Below are 19142 nucleotides of genomic sequence, written 5' to 3' on the forward strand. Positions count from 1 at the left end.
TGACGATGTGAGTCTCTGAGCCTGTTGGGAAGTGATGGGCCAGTCATGAAGGGGTGGGCCAGTGGGGACTGATGGGTCAGTGGGAAGCAATGGGCCAGTGGAAACCGATGGGCCAGTGGGGAAGCGATGGGCCAGTGGGAAGCAATGGGCCAGTGGGGACTGATGGGCCAGTGGGGACCGAAGGGCCAGTGGGGAACCGATGGGCCAGTGGGAAGCAATGGGCCAGTGGGGAACCGATGGGCCAGTGGGGACCGATGGGTCTGTGGGGACGGGTGGATCGGTGGGGAACCAATGGGCCGGTGGGGACTGATGGGCCAGTGGAAACCGATGGGCCAGTGGGGACCGATGGGTCCGTTGGGACGGGTGGGTCAGTGGGGAACCAATGGGCCGGTGGGGACCGGTGGGTCAGTGGGGAACCGATGGGCCCGTTGGGACGGGTGGGTCAGTGGGGAACCAATGGGCCGGTGGGGACCGGTGGCTCGATGGGGACCGATGGGCCGATGGGGACGGGTGGGTCAGTGGGGAACCTATGGGTCCATGGGGACCGGTGGGTCAGTGGGGAACCGATGGGCCCGTTGGGACGGGTGGGTCAGTGGGGAACCGATGGGCCGGTGGGGACCGGTGGCTCGATGGGGACCGGTGGCTCGATGGGGACCGGTGGGCCGGTGGGGACGGGTGGGTCGGTGCAGTGCTGAGGACGGCTTGGAGTGGGGGGAGGGAGGAGGGGTGCTGGGCACAGGTCGCGGTCACTCCCTGAAAGGACATGGGGGCGTGCCAGAGCTCTGAGGTTTGCCCTTTGAAGAAGTGTGTTCTCAGCGAGCCGCCTTCTCCGCCAGAAAGGGAGGGAAGTAGACACGTGCTCTTGTTTGTATCTTCAAAGAGCGCCAGTGGAAGGTTGAGGAAGCGCCGTCTCAAAAAGGGAGGAGGTGAGCTGTGGGGGACAGAGCGGGTCTCGGCATGTACCGCCTCTGATCATGAACGGCAAACACTTTCACCCTTTCTGTGATGGAGGAAACGGAAACAGGCGTAAATGCTGGCTGTGGGACTGCCCTGGTGGCCCAGAGGGTCAGAATCCTGCTGCCAGGCCGGGCACACGGGGCTGACCCCTGGTTTGGGGCGATTCCACATGCTGCAGACAGCCACGACCACTTCGGCTCAGCTGCTGAAGCCCAAGGGCTCTCCTGCAGGACTGCAGAGCCTTGCCCCCGCTGCTGAAGCCGAGCCCCTCAGCAGGAGACGCCCTCGCATGGGAAGCCTGAGCTCCAAACCAGAGAGAGCCCCCACTCCCTGCAGCTGGAGAAGGCTCGCCCCCATTGCGGCCAAAACTGAACAGTTAAATTAATTAGAGATGATAAAGCTGGTTATGCGCTGCACCGGGAGCGGCCGCCCTGCACGGTCCACTTACGAGGCTGCGGGCTGCAGGCCTGGTTGGGGGGCTGCATGTGGCCTGGGCCTCAGGAGGGCTGTGGGCAGCATGGGCCTGCTGGGCTGGGCAGTCACAGATGAGTCGGATCCCAGGTCCGGTTTGCATTCTCAACCGGGCCCTCGGGGCTCAGCTTGGAGGAGTCGGGTCTGGCCAAGTGTCGCCGGCAGAGGAGGTGGAATCAGCGCTGCAACTTGTCTGGAGGACGCTGGGGCCTCCTGAGGCTGCCCGGGGGTCGGGGCCTGGGGCAGGGCCGCTATGGGCCCCACTGAGCTTCTGGCGGACGGAACCCGGTGACTGTGGTGCCTCTTTGGCTCACTGACGTCGAGAGAAACACTGACACCTCGGGGAAGGCTGGGGTCCCGGAGAGCTGCTCCTGTCTGCCCCCAGCTCCTCCCCAGGGAGCCACCCGTGCTGGCCTGAACATGAGTGTGAATTCCTGTTTATTAAAGCGCAAGGCTGTCTGTGCAGGGGTAGGGGGCTCCTAGGGAGCATGTCGGTGGTGACAGGGTCATCACGGAGCCTGAGCTTGGGAGCGGGTCCATGCTGGCCGTGGTTGCCCAGGTCCTGAGAACTTGACCCAAAACCCACAGGCAGTGTGCTTCACTTGCTGCCCAACGTGGACACAGGCGGTTTCAGGGATTCAGACACTTTCCCAAAAGGCTCTTATCCCGCCGTGAACTAGAACCTGTTCTGTCATCAGTTACAGCTATAGAACCGATGAGATTCCTGCCAAGGTTTTGAGCACTGCATGAGCTCAGCCAGTATCCCAGGAGAGCTGCCCCAGAACCCCCGTGAGCCCCTGTGGCTGTCCCAACAAGCACCCGTGACGGGGAGGAGCTAGGCTTAGACTGCAGCCTTCTCGCACTCCCAGAGGCGCGCACCCAGGGTCAAGGCTGGCCCCTTCTGCGGCCGTGGCGGGGCCCTGAGCCAGGCCCCAGTGCTGGAGACCTGCAGCAGTCCTTGGCCTTCCCCCGAGCCGGTCTGCAAGGACACCAGCTGCCTTGGAGCAGGGCCACCTCAGTGACCTCACTTTAACTCGGTCACCCCTGTAAGGACGCCTTCTCCAAATAAGGTCAAGCCTCAGGCCCCAGGAGTCTGGCGTCAGCCTGTGGATTTGGGGGGGACACGGTCCAAGCTGTAATCACCCCTGTCGGACTGAATGGAAGAGGTAAAACCAGTGAGTGAGGAATTTTCATGTTTCTAAGACTCTTTGGTAAAGAAAGGGGTCTTTGTGTCTCATTTCCAGGGACTCTATTGCTTGTTCAATTGATAGATTTTTAATTCAGGCTGGAGAAGGGTGGGAACAGGCAGCTTAGCAGACCTGCTGTCCCTCACGCGGCCCCGGGCCCGACTCCGGCCGCTCTGCGTTCGCATCTGGTGCCACCTGCTGGCTCCCAGCTGGGGCCCTGGTCTCTCGGGTCCTTGGTCTAGCCTCTGTTCTGCTCATGCATTTATTTCACGTGCTGAGAGGTACATGTGAAATAGCCTCATTTCCCAGTTCGCTTGGTGAGTGAGCTCTGTGACTCTGAGTATCGGGGCCAGACCCCTTCCTGGAGCAGCGAGGTCCAGCTCGGACGTTACAGGAGGAACCGTGAGTCTCCACGCCTGCCCGCAGGCGACGCCCTTCTCCAGTCCCTGCAAATATGTCCTGCTGGTTGTCTTAACACAGACCTGAGCATTCCCATGGGCTGCTGGGGGCGGGTGGATGAGTCTAAAGGGACCTCTTATCTCTCCAGCTGAGCTGTTTAAGATCCTGCAAGATGATGCTGTTCAAGCGCTGCAGTCAGTGTGTCAGCAAATTTGGAAAACTCAGCAGTGCCCACGGGACTGGAAAAGAACTAGAAAGAGTCGATTTTCATTCCAGTCCCAAGGAAAGGCCATGCCAAAGAATGTTCAAATTGCCATACAGTTGCACTCATTTCACATGCTGGCAAGATTACACTCAACATCCTTCAAGCTACCTATGGCTGATTCACGTTATGTATGGCAAAAACCAGCACAATATTTTAAAGCAATTATCCTTAAATTAAAAATAAATAAAATCCTTCAAGCCAGGCTTCAGCAGTACATAACTGAGAACTTCCAGATGTTTGGCTGGGTTAAGAGCAGGCAGAAGAATCAGAGATCAAATTGCCAACATTCGCTGGATCATAGAGAAATCAAGGTAATTCCAGAAAAACATCTGCTTCATTGACTGCGTGAAAGCCTTTGACTGTGTAGATCACAACACACTGTGGAAGATTCTTAAAGAGATGGGAATACCAAACCACATTACCTGACTCCTGAGAAACCTGCATGCATGTCAAGAAGCAGCAGTTAGAACCTTCCATGAGGCAACAGACTGGTTCACAATTGGGAGAGGAGTACAACGAGGCTGTATATTGCCACCCTATTTATTACCTTGTAGGCAGAGTACATGTTGTGAAATACCAGGCTCACAAACTCACACACTGAATCGAGATCGCATGAAATTAAGACACTTGCTCCTTGGAAGGAAAGCTATGACAAACCTTGACAACATATTAGAAAGCAGAGACATTACTTTGCCGACAAAAGTCCATACAGTCAAGTATGGTTTTTCCAGCGGATGTGTATGGATGTGAGAGTTGGACTATAAAGGAGGCTGAGCACCAAAGAATTGATGCTTCTGAACTGTGGTGTTGGAGAAGACTCTTGAGAGTCCCTTGGACTGCAAGGAGATCCAACCAGTCCATCAGAAGGAGATCAGTCCTGGGTGTTCTTTGGCAGGACTATTGCTGAAGCTGAAGCTCCAATGCTTTGGCCACCTGTGAAGAGCCGACTCACTGGAAAAGACTCTGATGCTGGGAAAAACTGAGGGCGGGAGGAGAAGAGAACAGCATCTCTGACTCAATGGACATGGATTTGAGTGAACTCCGAGAGATGGTGAAGGAAGGGAAGCCTGATGCGCCGCAGTCCGTGGGGGTCGCAAAGAGTCGGACACGACTTAACGACTGAACATCTCCCCGTAGTTACCTTTTAAACAAACTGTAATGTGAACAGGTTCGCCTGTTATTCAGACAAATATTTGTATCTTTATCAGTCTTTTCCCAGAGCTGATTCAGCCAAGGATTGAATTGGGAGACTTAATTTCTTAAATGCCTTATTGCTGTTTGGAAGCTGAATGTTTAAAGATGACACTGAAAGTGACACTGGCAGATTTCTCTGTAAATAATCCATCGCTCGTTTCTTCACAGGGATCTTCGCTTTAACAGAATCAGAGAGATCCAGCCAGGGGCCTTCAAGGGGCTGAGAAACCTGAACACATTGTAAGTCCAAACATCTCCCTGGGAACTGGTAGGAAAAGGTGCACAGACCATCACCGCTTTCCCCTGTGGGCAGATCCCAAGTGCTTGGGGTCCCCATCGCCCGCGGAGGGTGGGCGTGGCTGAGCTGGAGAGGCCAAGTCTGCCAGAGGGGTTTGCACTGGAGGTGCCTGCCAGAGGGGTTTGCACTGGAGGTGCCTGTGGGTGGCCTTGGTCCTTGTCTGTCTCAACTGGCAGCTGTGAGCCTGTCCATCCTCTGGGTGTGGTGCAGGCCTGTGCTGGCCACGCCTCCCTGGCAACTCACAAGGACGGCCCTCCTCCCCGGCCCTGAGCCCCCATGGATCCCGGCGGGGTGTGGTGCCATCCACCTGTGTCCTGGTGTTTAGACCCTGGGTGGACAGAGGGAAGGGTCCTGACTCCAGGCTTCCGCAGGCTGTGCTGAGCGCCATGCGAAGGGGTTCTGGCTCTCCCCCAGGAGGTGACTGGTCCATGCAGCGCGCTGTGCCAGGCCTGGGGGCTATGAGCCTGGTGGGGACATGTGTGGCTCCGCCCCTCGCTGTGAAAAGGCTCCCTGGAGAGAGACCCCCTTGAGGACGCCCTGCACCTCCACCGGGGCCTCCCAGCTGGCCAAGGGGAGGACGGGAGAGACGCAGGAGATGGGGAGCCCTCTGAGCAGGAGCAAGGAGATCGCGCCTCCTCAGCACGCGGAGCCGCTCCTGTGTGCGGGTGTGGACACCGTCCTGTCCACACCCACACTGCTCCTGGTTGTGTTGGTTTGCATTCAGTGAGTGTCAGTATTAAGACCTGTGGCATAATCCTCGTGTGACCTCCTCCAGAGCAGTGGAAACGACCTCCACAACACAATTCAGAAGTGTCGTTGTTCGTGAAATTCTTACTGAAACGTTTTTTCACAGGCTTCTCAACAATAATCAGATCAAGAGCATCCCTGGCGGGTCGTTTGAAGACTTGGAGAGTCTGAAATACCTGTAAGTATGACCAGCTTCCACACCAGAGTCTGTCATCTGTGTTTGGACTGTTTAATCTTTGAGCTAAATCCCATATTGTTATGAATTATTGAAAATACATTTAAGTGAAAAAGAGGTTTTGTTTTCAGAAGGCGAGTGAAATTTTGGCTGGAAGTTTTTAAGTGAGTTGCTACCAGGGTCAGGTGCTGCTCTGTGTGATTTCTAGGGTTTATCTGCTAAGCCTTAAGTAAATCGGTTGGATAAAATTAAAAACTGCAGTTCTGAAAATCACTGTCTGGTAACGGTAACCCCTGTTGAGCCGTGCAGCTGCTGCTGTGAGCAGCTGACGTGTGTTTTGTGGGTCTGCTTTCAGGGCAGTTTTGGGTTGACCTCAGCTGTGGGCTGATGGAACCTGGAAATGACGAATCCCTTTGGAATGTCACTAATTCGTGAATAACTTTCCCATCTTCGCCGAGTGATTTCATCTCTTATTTTTGTGTAAACTTTATTTCCCTTTTAAGAATTTATTTGACTTAATGAGTTTATTAGCATTGAAAGCATTTGCTTGTTGAAGTGAGTTTTGCAGTTAGAAAATGGCCCACTCGCTTCAGTACTTAACAGGCACTTTTTCTGAAGTTGAAAACTTTAACAAAACCCTGGGCACATTGCTGGTTCTAACAGATCAGAAGTGAGTGTCTTGTGCTTTGAGGAAATTACTCTCAGTTTTAGGACTTTAGAAAACTGTTCAGCTAGAGCCCTTTTAATGAGGGATCTGTGTCAGTGATTTTGGGAAGACGTGTAATTCGTGTGAACCTGAGTGTCTTCGGGCCTGTTCCGTTTAGATGAGGGGGTGCTGCTGATCAAGAGCTAACATTAATTCTTCATTAAATGCATTTTCCTCCACAAAGCTTCTTAAAGTGTAAGTGTTGTTTACACAGTTTTCTCTATCACTTTAGTAAAAGTAAAGTAAAGTGAGGTCGCTCAGCTGTGTCCAACTCTTTGCGACCCAATGGACTGTAGCCTGCCAGGCTCTGAGGAGCCTCTCAGCCCGTGGAATTTTCCAGGCAAGAGTACTGGAGTGGGTTGCCATTTCCTTCTCCAGGGGATCTCCCCAACCCAGGGATCAAACCCGGGCCTCCCGCACTGCGGGCGGACGCTTTACCGTCTGAGCCACAGGGCAGCCACTATCACTTGAGGGGCAATATGTTAATTTTTCATTAGCAGGGTTCACACTAAGCCTTGTTACTCATTTTTAAAATGAGGGAGAGTCCTCCTGTTTATTCTTGAGTTTTCGTCTGTTTACTTACGTTCTGGTTTTTTATTTTAAAGCAGTGTAATCTCCTGAAGGGGCTTCCCTGGTAGCTGAGCTGGTAAAGAATCCGCCTGCAATGCAGGAGACACTAGTTTGATTTCCTGAGTCCGGAAGATCCCCTGGAGAAGGGTTAGGCTACCCATTCCAGTTTTCTTGGGCTTACCCGGTGACTCAGATGCTAAAGAATCCTCCTGCAATGCAGGAGACTCGGGTTCGATCCCTGGGTGGGGAAGATCCCCTGGAGAAGGGTTAGGCTACCCATTCCAGTATTCTTCCTGGAGAATCCCCATGGACAGAGGAGCCTGATGGGCTACAGTCCATGGGGTCGCAAAGAGTCGGGCACGCCTGAGCGACTCAGCACAGCACAGCACAAGCTCCAGCAGAAAGCAGAAGCAGAGTCTGTCAGCCGGTCGCCAGTGTCTGTAGTGTGTGCGCAAGTTTAGTCTTTTTTATTCTTTAATTTTTAAGCTTTCGGGCGGTTTGAATTACCGAAGAGCAACTTATTATTTACTCTGTGATTACATTTCCTGATAAGCAGTTTGGGATACTCCATTTTTCACTTAAGATAATTTTTAGAAATAACATGTTTAATCCTTGTCTGTTGGCGGGATCCCTCCTTAGGTGTCCACGTGCCAGCCTTTCCCTGCCTCCAACCCGAGGGCATCTGAGACACCCACAGCGGCGGGTCCCGGGCTCACCGGGGGTGGGCTGAGAGGTGTTTGGCGATAACAGGAGGAGGTGGGCTAGGGCAGGGCTGCAGCTGTGGAGAGAAGGGGTCCTGTGATCCCACCATCCGGCTCCTGGGGTTCCCGCCTCCTCCCCCAACTTTCTGGACCTCATCACTAGGGTCCATCTTGACAGGCACTGACCTAGGAAACTGGGTAACATGCAGTGTGAATGTTTAAGAAGCTTCTGGAACTGATTATTTTATCCTTAGTTCAGTTCAGTCACTCGGTCATGTCCGACTCTTTGCGACCCCGTGAACCACAGCACACCAGGCCTCCCTGTCTATCACCAACTCCCGGAGTTTACTCAAACTCATGTCCATTGCGTCGGTGATGCCATCCAACCATCTCATCCTCTGTCATCCCCTTCTCCTCCTGCCCTCACTCTTTCCCAGCATCAGGGTCTTTTCAAATGAGTCAGCTCTTTGCATCAGGTGGCCAGGGTATTGGAGTTTCAGCTTCAACATCAGCCCTTCCAATGAGTATAAAGAACTGATATCCTTTAGGATGGACTGGTTGGATCTTCTTGCAGTCCAAGGGACTCTCAAGAGTCTTCTCCAACACCACAGTTCAAAAGCATCAATTCTTTGGCACTCAGCCTTCTTCACAGTCCAACTCTCACATCCATACATGACCACAGGAGAAACCATAGCCTTGACTGGACGGACCTTTGTTGGCAAAGTATGTCTCTGCTTTTTAATATGCTGTAGGTTGGTCATAACTTTCCTTCCAAGGAGTAAGCATCTTTTAATTTCATGGCTGCAGTCACCATCTGCAGTGATTTTGGAGCCCCAAAAAATAAAGTCTGACACTGTTTCCCCATCTATTAAAAAGTTGGCTTAAAGCTCAACATTCAGAAAACGAAGATCATGGCATCCGGTCCCATCACTTCATGGGAAATAGATGCGGAAACAGTGGAAACAGTGTCAGACTTTATTTTTTTGGGCTCCAAAATCACTGCAGGTGGCGACTTGCAGCCATGAAATTAAAAGACGCTTACTCCTTGGAAGAAAAGTTATGACCAACCTAGATAGCATATTCAAAAGCAGAGACATTACTTTGCCGACTAAGGTCCGTCTAGTCAAGGCTATGGTTTTTCCTGTGGTCATGTATGGATGTGAGAGTTGGACTGTGAAGAAGGCTGAGCGCCGAAGAATTGATGCTTTTGAACTGTGGTGTTGGAGAAGACTCTTGAGAGTCCCTTGGACTGCAAGGAGATCCAACCAGTCCATCCTGAAGGAGATCAGCCCTGGGATTTCCTTGGACGGAATGATACTGAAGCTGAAACTCCAGTACTTTGGCCACCTCATGAGAAGAGTTGACTCATTGGAAAAGACTGATGCTGGGAGGGATTGGAGGCAGGAGGAGAAGGGGACGCCCGAGGATGAGATGGCTGGATGGCATCACAGACTCGACGGACGCGAGTCTGAGTGAACTCCGGGAGTTGGTGATGAACAGGGAGGCCTGGCGTGCTGCGATTCATGGGGTCGCAAAGAGCTGGACACGACTGAACTGAACTGAACTGAACTGAACTGATGGGACCGGATGCCACGATCGTAGTTTTCTGAATGTTGAGTTTTAAGCCAACCTTTTCACTCTCCTCTTTCACTTTCATCAAGAGGCTCTTTAGTTCCTCTTCACTTTCTGCCATAAGGGTGGTGTCATCTGTATATCTGAGGTTATTGATATTTCTCCCAGCAATCTTGATTCCAGCTTATACTTCCTCCAGCCCAGTGTTTCTCATGATGTACTCTGCATATAAGTACATATTTCATCGTTGGTGTTTATTTAATTGGTGAGTGTTCCTTACCTGCTGGAACCCCAGTGACTTCTGGTAAGGAATGAACCTTCCCCTGCACTAAGATTTCCTCATGATGAAATGAACCCTTGAGACAGAACTCATAATCAAAGGGTAAGCTCTGATGAAGTAGAGAATTGTTTATGCTTTCTTATTAGCTCATAACCAATACGCAGTTATTTTTAAGAAAAATGGATTATCCCTGATGTCTTTACCAACATGCAGTGGTTCAGCTGTTGCTCATGTTCTTTGAAACAATTTCTTTACTCTCATCTTTTTGAAGTTCGTGCAAGGTGATGTCAGTGCTGACATTTTGCTTTGCTTTTGATTTGTTTTTGAGAAGTGGGCACAGAAGCCTCCCTTCAGACTTACCTCCCAGAGGAGTAGCAATAGGAGAGCTAACGCAGACCCAGGCAGGAGTCACCACGTGTGGGGCCGCGTTCCAGAGCCTTTGTGTGTTTGTGGGATTTCAGCGACTGATCCGGAAAGACCGCAGTCCCCAGCCTTTTTGGCACTAGGGACCGGTTTTGTGGAAGACAGTTTTTCCCCGGATGGGGGTGGGGATGGTTTCAGGAATGATTCAAGCGCATCCCGTTTATCGTGCCGTTTATTTCTGCTATTATTGCGTCAGCTCCACCCCGATCATCAGACGTCTGATCCCAGAGCTTGGGGCCCCCTGCCGCAAGGCACCGCTGTTCCCTCCATTTCACACAGGAAGAAACGGAGGCAGGGAAGCGTGCGTTCTTATTTAAGAGTCAGCGTTCAGTGGCAGCCCAGGTATTCAAATCCCCAACCTGGAGAAACAACGTCCTGTCAGGCTGGCACCAGGCCTCCCACTGGGGGCCTTCTGGCTGGTTTAGGTTCAGGCTTGCAGCTCCTTGTGACGTGGCCTCCGCAGGTTGGCGCCCAGTGAGAGGGGAGGGCGCCTGGGAGGACTGCAGCCCTGGTCCTGCTGGACTCCCCGCACAGACGGCGCTCAGGGAGGGCACGTCCTGGGAGTGCAGGACTGAGCCAGAGCGAAGCTGCTCGCCAGGCGGGAGGACAGGGGCAGCCCAGCCAGGGGGTGTGCAGAGCAGGGCCCAGCCAGGGGGTGTGCAGAGCAGGGCCCGCCCGCGTTACTCTGCAGGGAAGTGTGGGATTTGATTTTCTGTCAGGGGTGTGCCGAGCAGGGCCTGCCTGAGTTACTCTGCAGGGAAGTGTGGGATTTCATCGTCCATCTACCCGCAGCAGCGATGGAGGGGCGCCCGGGGCAGGTGTCTCCACGTCTGCATGTAGGTGGCTGCAGTTGAGATGTGTTCTGAGGTCCTGGGCAGACAGGCAGACTCAGAGCACATGGGTTTGCAGGGTTGGGGAATCGGACGCTTCCGTGTGAATGTCTTCATCCTCGATGGGCCCCTTCCGGAGCTGGCAGACTCCTCCTGGAAGCACTGGGCAGCGCACACTTGAGGCCTTGAGGACCACAGGGGTCGGTGTCCAGGGAGCACAGTGTCAGCCACAGGTTGCTAACACAGCTGCATTTTCCGACACTGAGATTTGAATTTCAGATGATATTCACGTGTCGCCAAATATTCTTCTTTAGAAATTTTCAGTCATTTAAAGACATAAGAACCATTCTTAGCCTGCAGGCCATATGGAAATAGGCACCAACCCGTTGCGTGTTTCTCCGATTAGCCTTGGTTGCTTCTGTTTTAGAAGAATGGGATTTGAGTGGATGACTGGGTCCGGACAAATTTAGTCTGTACCATTTCTATTGCCTAGATTATTTCTGGGCATTTGAAAGTGGGCTTCCCAGGTGGCTCAGTGGTAAAGAATCTGCCTGCTGATGCAGGAGACGCAGGTTCGATCCCTGGGTCGGGAAGGTCCCCTGGAGGAGGGCATGGCACCCACCCCAGTATTCTTGCCTGGAGAATCCTGTGGACAGAGGAGCCTGGCGGGCTGCAGTCCACAGGGTCATAAAGAATCAGGCGTGACCGAGCAGGGACGCACACATTTGAAACTCTATCGGTGTCAGTCGCAGAACCTTACCTTCAGTGCGTTTTACCTGTTTGTCAGGAAATTTTATTTTCTTCAGGCCCTGAAGCGTGTGCTCTCTCAGGCGTTCATAAACTGCCCGCCACCAACCCGTGAGTCTGGGGAGTGGTGGTCTGGTGTCTCCAGGAGGAGGTTTTCCCCAGATGAAGAGCGGAGCCCCCGTGGAGGAGCTCTCCTTTCTATGCAAGCGTTCTGTCTGTGTCCTCACGCGATCTTGAGCGTGGACACTGTCTCCAGGCCCCAGCGGAGGTCTCGTCACCCTCCGAGTGCCTGCCTGGCGCGTGTTAACCCCGTGTTTCTTGTTGCAGCCTGGCGCGTGCTGACCCCGTGTTTCTTGTTGCAGCTATCTATACAAGAATGAGATCCAGGCGATTGACCGGCAGGCCTTCAAGGGGCTTGCCTCTCTTGAGCAACTGTAAGTGCCCCCTGCTCTGGGTGTCTTGGACTTCACCTGCCCCTCGCCTCTCGCCCGGAGCGCGGGCCCCGTCTGCTGCCTGCACGATGCATGTCTGTGCGGGGGGACACGGGGCTGCATGCAGACCACAGAGCCGCGGTGCCCCCCCTCCGCCTGCCCCCACCCATCCAGGCATCTGCGTCGCGCCCTGGGCCCTGTGCTCCCAGACAAGGGCCAGCAATACAGCTGACCTCTGCCCCTCCGTGTTGGAGACAGCCTCGCAAACAGCTCTGAACAGCTGGAGGTCTTCTGGGGAGAAGTAGGGACGAGGAGGCGGTCATCCTTGCACAGCATTTCCTGTTTGTGAATCTGCACGTTGAGGCTACTTGCCTCGCTCATGACATCATTATTTTGGAGAAAAAAATTTTCCCCCATGTGTTTCCAGTTAGGGAACACCGGATGCCGTTTCTGGGGCCTCATGTGAAGTCCTGCTCTGCTGTGAAGTCAGCCTGTCCGTTTTAAGCAGAGCTCCTGGTCAGAGGCGTTTCTCTGGCCTGCTTATTACTTGGCCAGCCCTGGGCTGTCCAGCACTGGCCTGCAGTCACCGTGTGCAAGGCAGTTTCGTCCCGCGGTGCCGCGGTGGAGGAGGATGTCTTTGGTGTTTTGTCGGTTGGCAGGACACGGAAGCTTCCCTGGAGACCTCGAGGCGGAACTGGGGAGGCCTCACCCGAAGCAGGAGCTTCCGAAGCACACGCTGGGCTCGTGCTTAAATACCTGTTTATTTATTCGGCTGAAAGCTGCTTTCCCAGCCCGCTGTGCTTGGCGTGGACTGGATTGGAGGGAGGTTGGCCTGAGGGCTGCGTGCATAGAGGTCAGGCCATTGCAGGGACCCGTGGGCGTCTGGAGAGGCACTGGGGAGGGAGGCTCCCTGGAAGCATGTCCCCACGTCCCTCTTGGTGTGAAGGGCTCGGGCTGGGCAGGACACGCTCTCAGGAGCCAGGTGAGGCTCCGGCCTTGGGGTTGGGGGAGTGAGCCGGGTTGTTTTGGAGGAAAACAGAGTCTGGGTGGAACGGGGAGGAAGGGAGTGGCACCCCCCGAGGCGAGATGAGGTCTGCGTGGACGCCCCGTGACTAAGGCCCTGGGGACTTGGGGCGCGTCCTGCAGACCCCGGGGAGGCGCTGGGCAGGGGTCTCTGCTGCTGAGACTTGGGGGTGAAGAGGCAGGCGGCTTCGACCCAGGCCTACCCGTGCAGAGGCCCCTGGGAGAAGGGGCGTGTCCCTAAGGAGAGCAGGCTCAGGTCTGCCCCCAGCGTGTGGCCAGGCCCGGGCCTCCATGCCCCTCGGCTGAGGGTGGGGCTGGTGGGGGGCGGAGGCCTAGGCCCTGTCTGCCCAGCAGCTCTACCCTCTTGGGCCTTAAAGGAGGAGGGCAGGCCGGTGTTTAGACTTTATTTAAGTGAATCGATTGGTGGGGGGGTCTCACTAATGGGCCGTGTGCACACGCCCCCCGCCCCGCTCCCAGGCTGGCCGAGGCCGTGGAGCCGGTGCACACGCAGAGCGGGGAGGCTCGTGAGGAGCTGCGGCCTCGGGTCGCCAGCTGCCTGGTGTCCTTCGTGCTGGTCTCTGCCCCTCTGTTGGAGCTACCCGGGCTCCCTGGAGGCCGCAGGCCGGTGTCAGGCACTGTGTCGGGTGGGGCCCCCTTTCCTGCCCTGGGCCTGTTTCCTCTCTGTCGGGGATGGCCTTGAGGCAGCACCCACGGCTGGCCGCCTGCGGGGCCGGCTCGTGGGTTTTTAAACCCAGCTTCCATGTGGCCCCTTCTCTCCCTGTTGTCTTCGCCCAGGACTCACCCCGGGCCTGGCCGGCGGGCTTCCCGATCAGCCCGGCTGGGCCTCTCACACTGACTGCTGGGGGCACGTCCTCGGTAGTTAGGACGGAGCTCTCCTCCCCTGCCTGCCCTGAGGCCCCCACGCAGGCGGGGCGGGCGCTGGGCACAGCGCAGCCCCACCAGCCTGCCGGGGCAGGCAGCCCAGCAGCCTGGCATCCGCGCGGCCACTGTGTGTCCTCCCAGCATCTGGCGGGGGGAGAGCGGACCCCGGCGGGCTAGCGTGTCAGGAGGGCCTCCTGCGGAGACACCCGTTAGAAGGTGACTTAGCCGTTCTTCTGAGGGAAAAAACCCTCCGGCTTTCACAGTGAGAAGAGCAGTATTCAGGGAAACCAGAAGAACTTCGTTTTACGGAAACCGTGTCCGTTGTAGAAAGCGAGGGCTCGTCTCATGTGGACGGTGTCTGGGCGCTGAGGCTCTGTGCAGCCCAGGGGCGTTTGAGGAGGCTCGGTGTCCGCTCGGGCAGCTTTCTTGTCTTATCTGTGTGGTGGTTGTTTCTGCAGCTGAGAAACAACGTTCCCAGTGCCCCCTTGAAGCGTGAGTTAGGCTCCTGAATCCATCTGTGAGTTAGACGGTTGGAACGAAGGCGTTCACATACCTGCGTGTGGGGTGAGGTGAAGATTCTGTTGGGCTTTCTAGAAAGGTCCATGTCTGTGGAGCTGGGCATCCCTGATCCCGCCCCCGTGGCTGGGGAAGAGGTCCAGTGGGCAAGCTAGACCCATCCTCTCACCGCTCCGTCCCCATGTAAGGTCTGTGCCCAGTTTTCCGCGGCCTTTAACCTTCCTGCTGGATGACTTCATTTGATCTGCATACAACGTAGGAGCTCTAAAGAGTTATCTATTGATGTGTGGATTCAAATGACTTAGAGAAAACGTGTGTTCAGCGAAACTCTGTAGCTCTGTAGAAACACAGAATTGCTTACAACTTGTTTCTTGTCCCCCTTTTTTGAAAACTTCTCTAGATACCTGCACTTCAATCAGATAGAAACTTTGGACCCGGAGTCATTTCAGCATTTGCCGAAGCTAGAGAGGCTGTAAGTCCTGTCTGCCTCCTGCGGTTCTGGAGCTCCTGGCTCAGCCCTTCCCCTGCGACAGAGAGAGCACCTCGCCTGTCCAAACTCTGGGCCATCTCAGCAGGGAATCTGTGCTTCTCCCCTGACAGCCCAGGAGTGGAACAGCGATGAGATGGGGGGTGTAGTTATTGTCTCTACTCAGTGGCATTGCTCCCAAGTTCATGTGTATTAAGCACAGGCAGTCGCCAAGGTGTTCTTTAGAAGCTGACTTGTTTGACTGTGTGTGCTCTCTTCTGCATGTCTAGGCAGTATTTTAAAGGCTCTCTTTGGTTTACTGTCTCTTTCAACAGGTTTTTACATAACAACCGAATTACACATTTGGTTCCGGGGACATTTAATCACTTGGAATCTATGAAAAGATTGTAAGTATACTGACCTTTATGCTGTCTTTCCAGCAAAGACGGCTTCTCCATGCCGTGCATTTAGCTCCCTTTTCACTGGGTGTTTCGAGGATTTCATCACATTCTGGGTGTGACTCAGGAAGGGAGGGTGGATTAAACCATCAGAGCCACAACCCAGACTTAGTTGACTCAGGAAACGTGGCCTCAGGTTAACACATTAGGCAAGTAAGACTATCTTAAAATCAATTTTAAATGCTTCAAATTAGTTTTTAATTCCATGTTGACATATTTTAGTGATGGAAATAAAATCTGCCTAGAGAGAATCTCTAAGCTATATGCCATTCCTTTTCTTTAGGCGTACACACAACTGAATTCCGTCCATTTTCAGATCTCTGGAAAGAAGCTATCTTCACACTGATCACTTCTGACAGGACCGATGACAGGTCGAGGGGTTCTGACAGAACCGAGGAGTTCTGACTGGACCGAGGAGTTCTGACTGGACCGAGGAGTTCTGACAGGACCAAGGAGTTCTGACTGGACCGAGGAGTTCTGACCGGACCTAGGTGTTCTGACAGGACCGAGGAATTCTGACTGGACCAAGGAGTTCTGACAGGACTGAGGACAGAACTGAGGTGTTCTGACAGAACCGAGGAGTTCTGACAGGACTGAGGTGTTCTGACAGGACTGATGACAGAACCGAGTTGTTCTGATAGAACCAATGTGTTCTGACCGGACCGAGGTTTTCTGACAGGACCGAGGACAGAACCGAGGAGTTCTGACCGGACTGAGGAGTTCTGACCGGACTGAGGACAGGACCGATGACAGGCCGAGGGGTTCTGACAGGACCGAGGAGTTCTGACCGGACCGCGGTGTTCTGACAGGACCGAGGACAGGCCGAGGGGTTCTGATTGGACTGAGGGGTTCTGACAGGACCAATGACAGGCCGAGGGGTTCTGACAGGACCGAGGAGTTCTGACAGGACCGAGGAGTTCTGACCGGACCGAGCGGTTCTGACAGGACCGAGGACAGGCCGAGGGGCTCTGGTGCTGGTGGAAGACGCTGACTTGCGTCTTGCGTGTGTCTCTCTCTGCGGCCTTGGCGGCCATTGTTCCTCAGTTAGATGTTACTGAGTGTGAACAATGAGTGAGACTTGAGAAAGAGACAGAAAAGTCGCTGCCGAGCCCGGACCCGGAGTGGCTTCTGTTTCTCTCCTCAGTGAAGTAAGGCACAGCTTTCCTCACAATTTACAGTCTGTTTCTTTAGGATAAAGAAGATGAAGAAATCTCTAGCCAAACGGCAAGCTGCATTCTAGGTGGTGGATAAGATAGCTGCTGCCTCTCTGACAGATAAGAGCACAGGGAAGAGGCTGCCAGGCGTTACCTGGACGGGTCAGGGCAGACGGTGCCTCCCTGAGCCCGGCCCAGGCTGGCCGGGCTCTGTCCCCCGCCTTCTTTCTGCCCCTCGGTTCCGCGCTCTGGGCCCTGGCCCCTGCCCGTCTGGGACACACCTCAGGCTTCTCGGCTCCGTCGAGCTCCCCCCGACCCCCGGGTGGCCGAGGGGAGCGTGCCGCCGGGGGCTTCCAGCCAGTGTCACCCACTTGGGCCTACCTGCCCACCCACTATCCCCGGGCCCCATCCTCAGCACAGAGGTCCTGGTGTTTTCCGAGTGGGGCTGAGGTGTCAGCGGGCACCGGGCAGGTCCCTGTGGCGGGGGGAGCTCTGGCGGGTCTGCGTGGAGCCCCTTAGACCCCGCTGGCCACACTCATCAGAGCTGACCGTCTGGAGAGGGGCCAGCCTTACCTGCCGCTCCCCCCACCCCGAGCCAGCCTCAGAGAGACGCTGGCGGGAGGTGCGACGTCGGGCTGGGCTCCCGGAGCCCTGGCCCGTGGGGGTGCTGAGTGGACGCCTGCGGGCAGCCCCCCAGCTCTGGTCCCGGGGGCCCCCTGCCCAGCGTGGCCAGCCTGCAGCTGGGGCCTGAGCAGGGCTGGTTTCCGGCCTCTCACCAGCATGTGTCAGGTCAGGCAGCCGTGGCTTCTGGTCCCCCTGTTACACCCCTCACCTTGGGCTCCATCGTCCCGAGGGCAGAGGCGACACCCTGCCTGTTCCACTTGTTGGGAGGGTTGTGTCCACCTTCACGGGCCCCCTCCCCGTGGGCTTGCAGGATCGTTCAGCCCCTGAGAGGTGCCCCTCGGGGGTGTCGGTCATGTGAGGCAATCCCGGAAGACGGTGCGGGTGGTGCTGGGTTTGGGGATTCGCACGTTGCCGTCTCACACAGGCTCCCGTCCTGCCCCGACTCCGCCAGCCCACGTTGGTCCTGCGTCCACCCTGCATCTTACGCCTTTGATCGCTCTCAGCACCGCCCTTCACTGTGTCCCTTGGGCTCCCTGCTCCCCGGCTCTGGTTCTGCCGAGTGTGGGTCCCGCCGGGTTGCGTCCTGATCGGGCAGGACCTGCTCAGATTCTGTCGTCTGCAGCCCCCACACCGCGGGTCCGTCTGGGCTGGGTCGGCCCTGCGCGTCCACGTCCCACGTCTCACACGCGGCCTCCTTCTTGCAGGCGCCTGGACTCCAACGCACTTCGCTGTGACTGTGAGATCCTGTGGCTGGCAGACCTGCTGAAGGGCTATGCGCGGTCAGGAAACGCGCAGGCCGCGGCCACCTGTGAGTATCCCCGGCGCATCCAGGGCCGGTCGGTGGCCACCATCACCCCGGAGGAGCTGGACTGTGGTGAGTGCCTCTGGAGGGCGGGGCGCCTGCAGCCCTGTGTCCGTCTGGCCCTGGTGACCGCACGAAGCGAGTCTGGATGGGCCTCACCGGTCCCTACTGCAGAGTCTGTCTCTGCGGTACCTGTAGGAAACTATTTGTAATAAATGTGGGTTTCATTGTCAGGTTTCCCTGCAAAAAAACAAAGCAACATGAAATGCATCAGGCCCTCTGTTGCTCCTTCCGACCGTCTTGCTTTTAGAGGCTGCAGCTGCCGGGCGGCGGGGCCCGTGGTGGGAGGGGGCGGCTCCTGGGGGAGGGGGGCTGCCGGCTGGCTGGGAGCTGGCCGCCTCCTGTGTCTGGATCTGGGCGGTGGCCACTTGGGGTGGACGAGGCTGGGCTCATCCAGCCGATGGCCCTGGGGGTGCATGAACCCTCACCACAAACACGAGAAAAGAAGCAGTCAGACCCCGCAGGGCAGAATCTCCCACATAAGTCAGTGCTGAGGAACTCAGCTCCTCGGTGTACCACGCCGTGGGAATGGGAAGATCGGCTTCTCCAGAGCATGATCTTTATATTCATATATTAAAACCAGAATCGACTGCAGTCGAAAGTCACGCCATTTCCTGGTTATGCAGCAGTTATGTCGCTTGGCTGCCCACCGTTTGTGACCTTTTATGGACAATCCCTTTGCAGGCGGGCTCCTGGCCCTTGGTGTGTGCAGGGGACTGATTTCAGCCCTGGGGCTGCCCTGTGGCCTCTCCGCGTCCTGCCCTCATCGGTGAGGGCTGGTCCAGTGGCAGGGGTCCCGCGGTGGGCCTCAGGTCCCGGAAACGCTGTGTGGTTCGGCTCTAACACCGTCCTCTCCGTCGAGAAGCCCGCTGGCTGTTCTCACGGGAGAGATTTTGGTTTGAACATGTGCGATTTTCTCTCGAACCGAAGGGACTTGCTCTGGGTTCTTGTTCGCACGGTGGTTTAGGACCAAGGCAAGAGGCTCTGCTTCTCTTTTGGCGCAGAAAGGCCGCGGATCACGTCAGAGCCGCAGGATGCCGACGTCACCCTGGGCAACACCGTCTTCTTCACCTGCAGGGCTGAGGGCAACCCCAAGCCCGAGATCATCTGGCTGCGGAACAAGTGAGTGCTTCTGGGCAGGGTGCTGGGCGCTGGGTCCTAGACGCTGGGCAGGGTGCTGGGCGCTGGGTCCTAGACGTTGGGC

The 19142-nt window shown here is 55.7% G+C and overlaps 1 protein-coding gene across 3 annotated transcripts in view; it reads left to right on the forward strand.

The window, feature by feature from the left end:
* Positions 1–19142, forward strand: part of PXDN (peroxidasin) — a 66477-nt gene that overhangs the window by 20061 nt on the left and 27274 nt on the right. For 2 of the 3 annotated variants that reach the window (XR_008199806.1, XM_052644493.1), the window contains exons 2-8: positions 4642–4713; positions 5625–5696; positions 11885–11956; positions 14775–14846; positions 15176–15247; positions 17781–17950; positions 18943–19060. Coding sequence is in view for 2 of the 3 variants with exons in the window: in XM_052644493.1 (XP_052500453.1) it covers positions 4642–4713; positions 5625–5696; positions 11885–11956; positions 14775–14846; positions 15176–15247; positions 17781–17950; positions 18943–19060 (648 nt within the window). In the remaining variant the exon portion in view is untranslated. The remainder of the gene's footprint in view (positions 1–4641; positions 4714–5624; positions 5697–11884; positions 11957–14774; positions 14847–15175; positions 15248–17780; positions 17951–18942; positions 19061–19142) is intronic. The other variant, XM_052644494.1, reaches the window with a different exon arrangement.

This window comes from Budorcas taxicolor, chromosome 8 (genome assembly GCF_023091745.1).
Source record: "Budorcas taxicolor isolate Tak-1 chromosome 8, Takin1.1, whole genome shotgun sequence".
NCBI lineage: Eukaryota > Metazoa > Chordata > Mammalia > Artiodactyla > Bovidae > Budorcas > Budorcas taxicolor.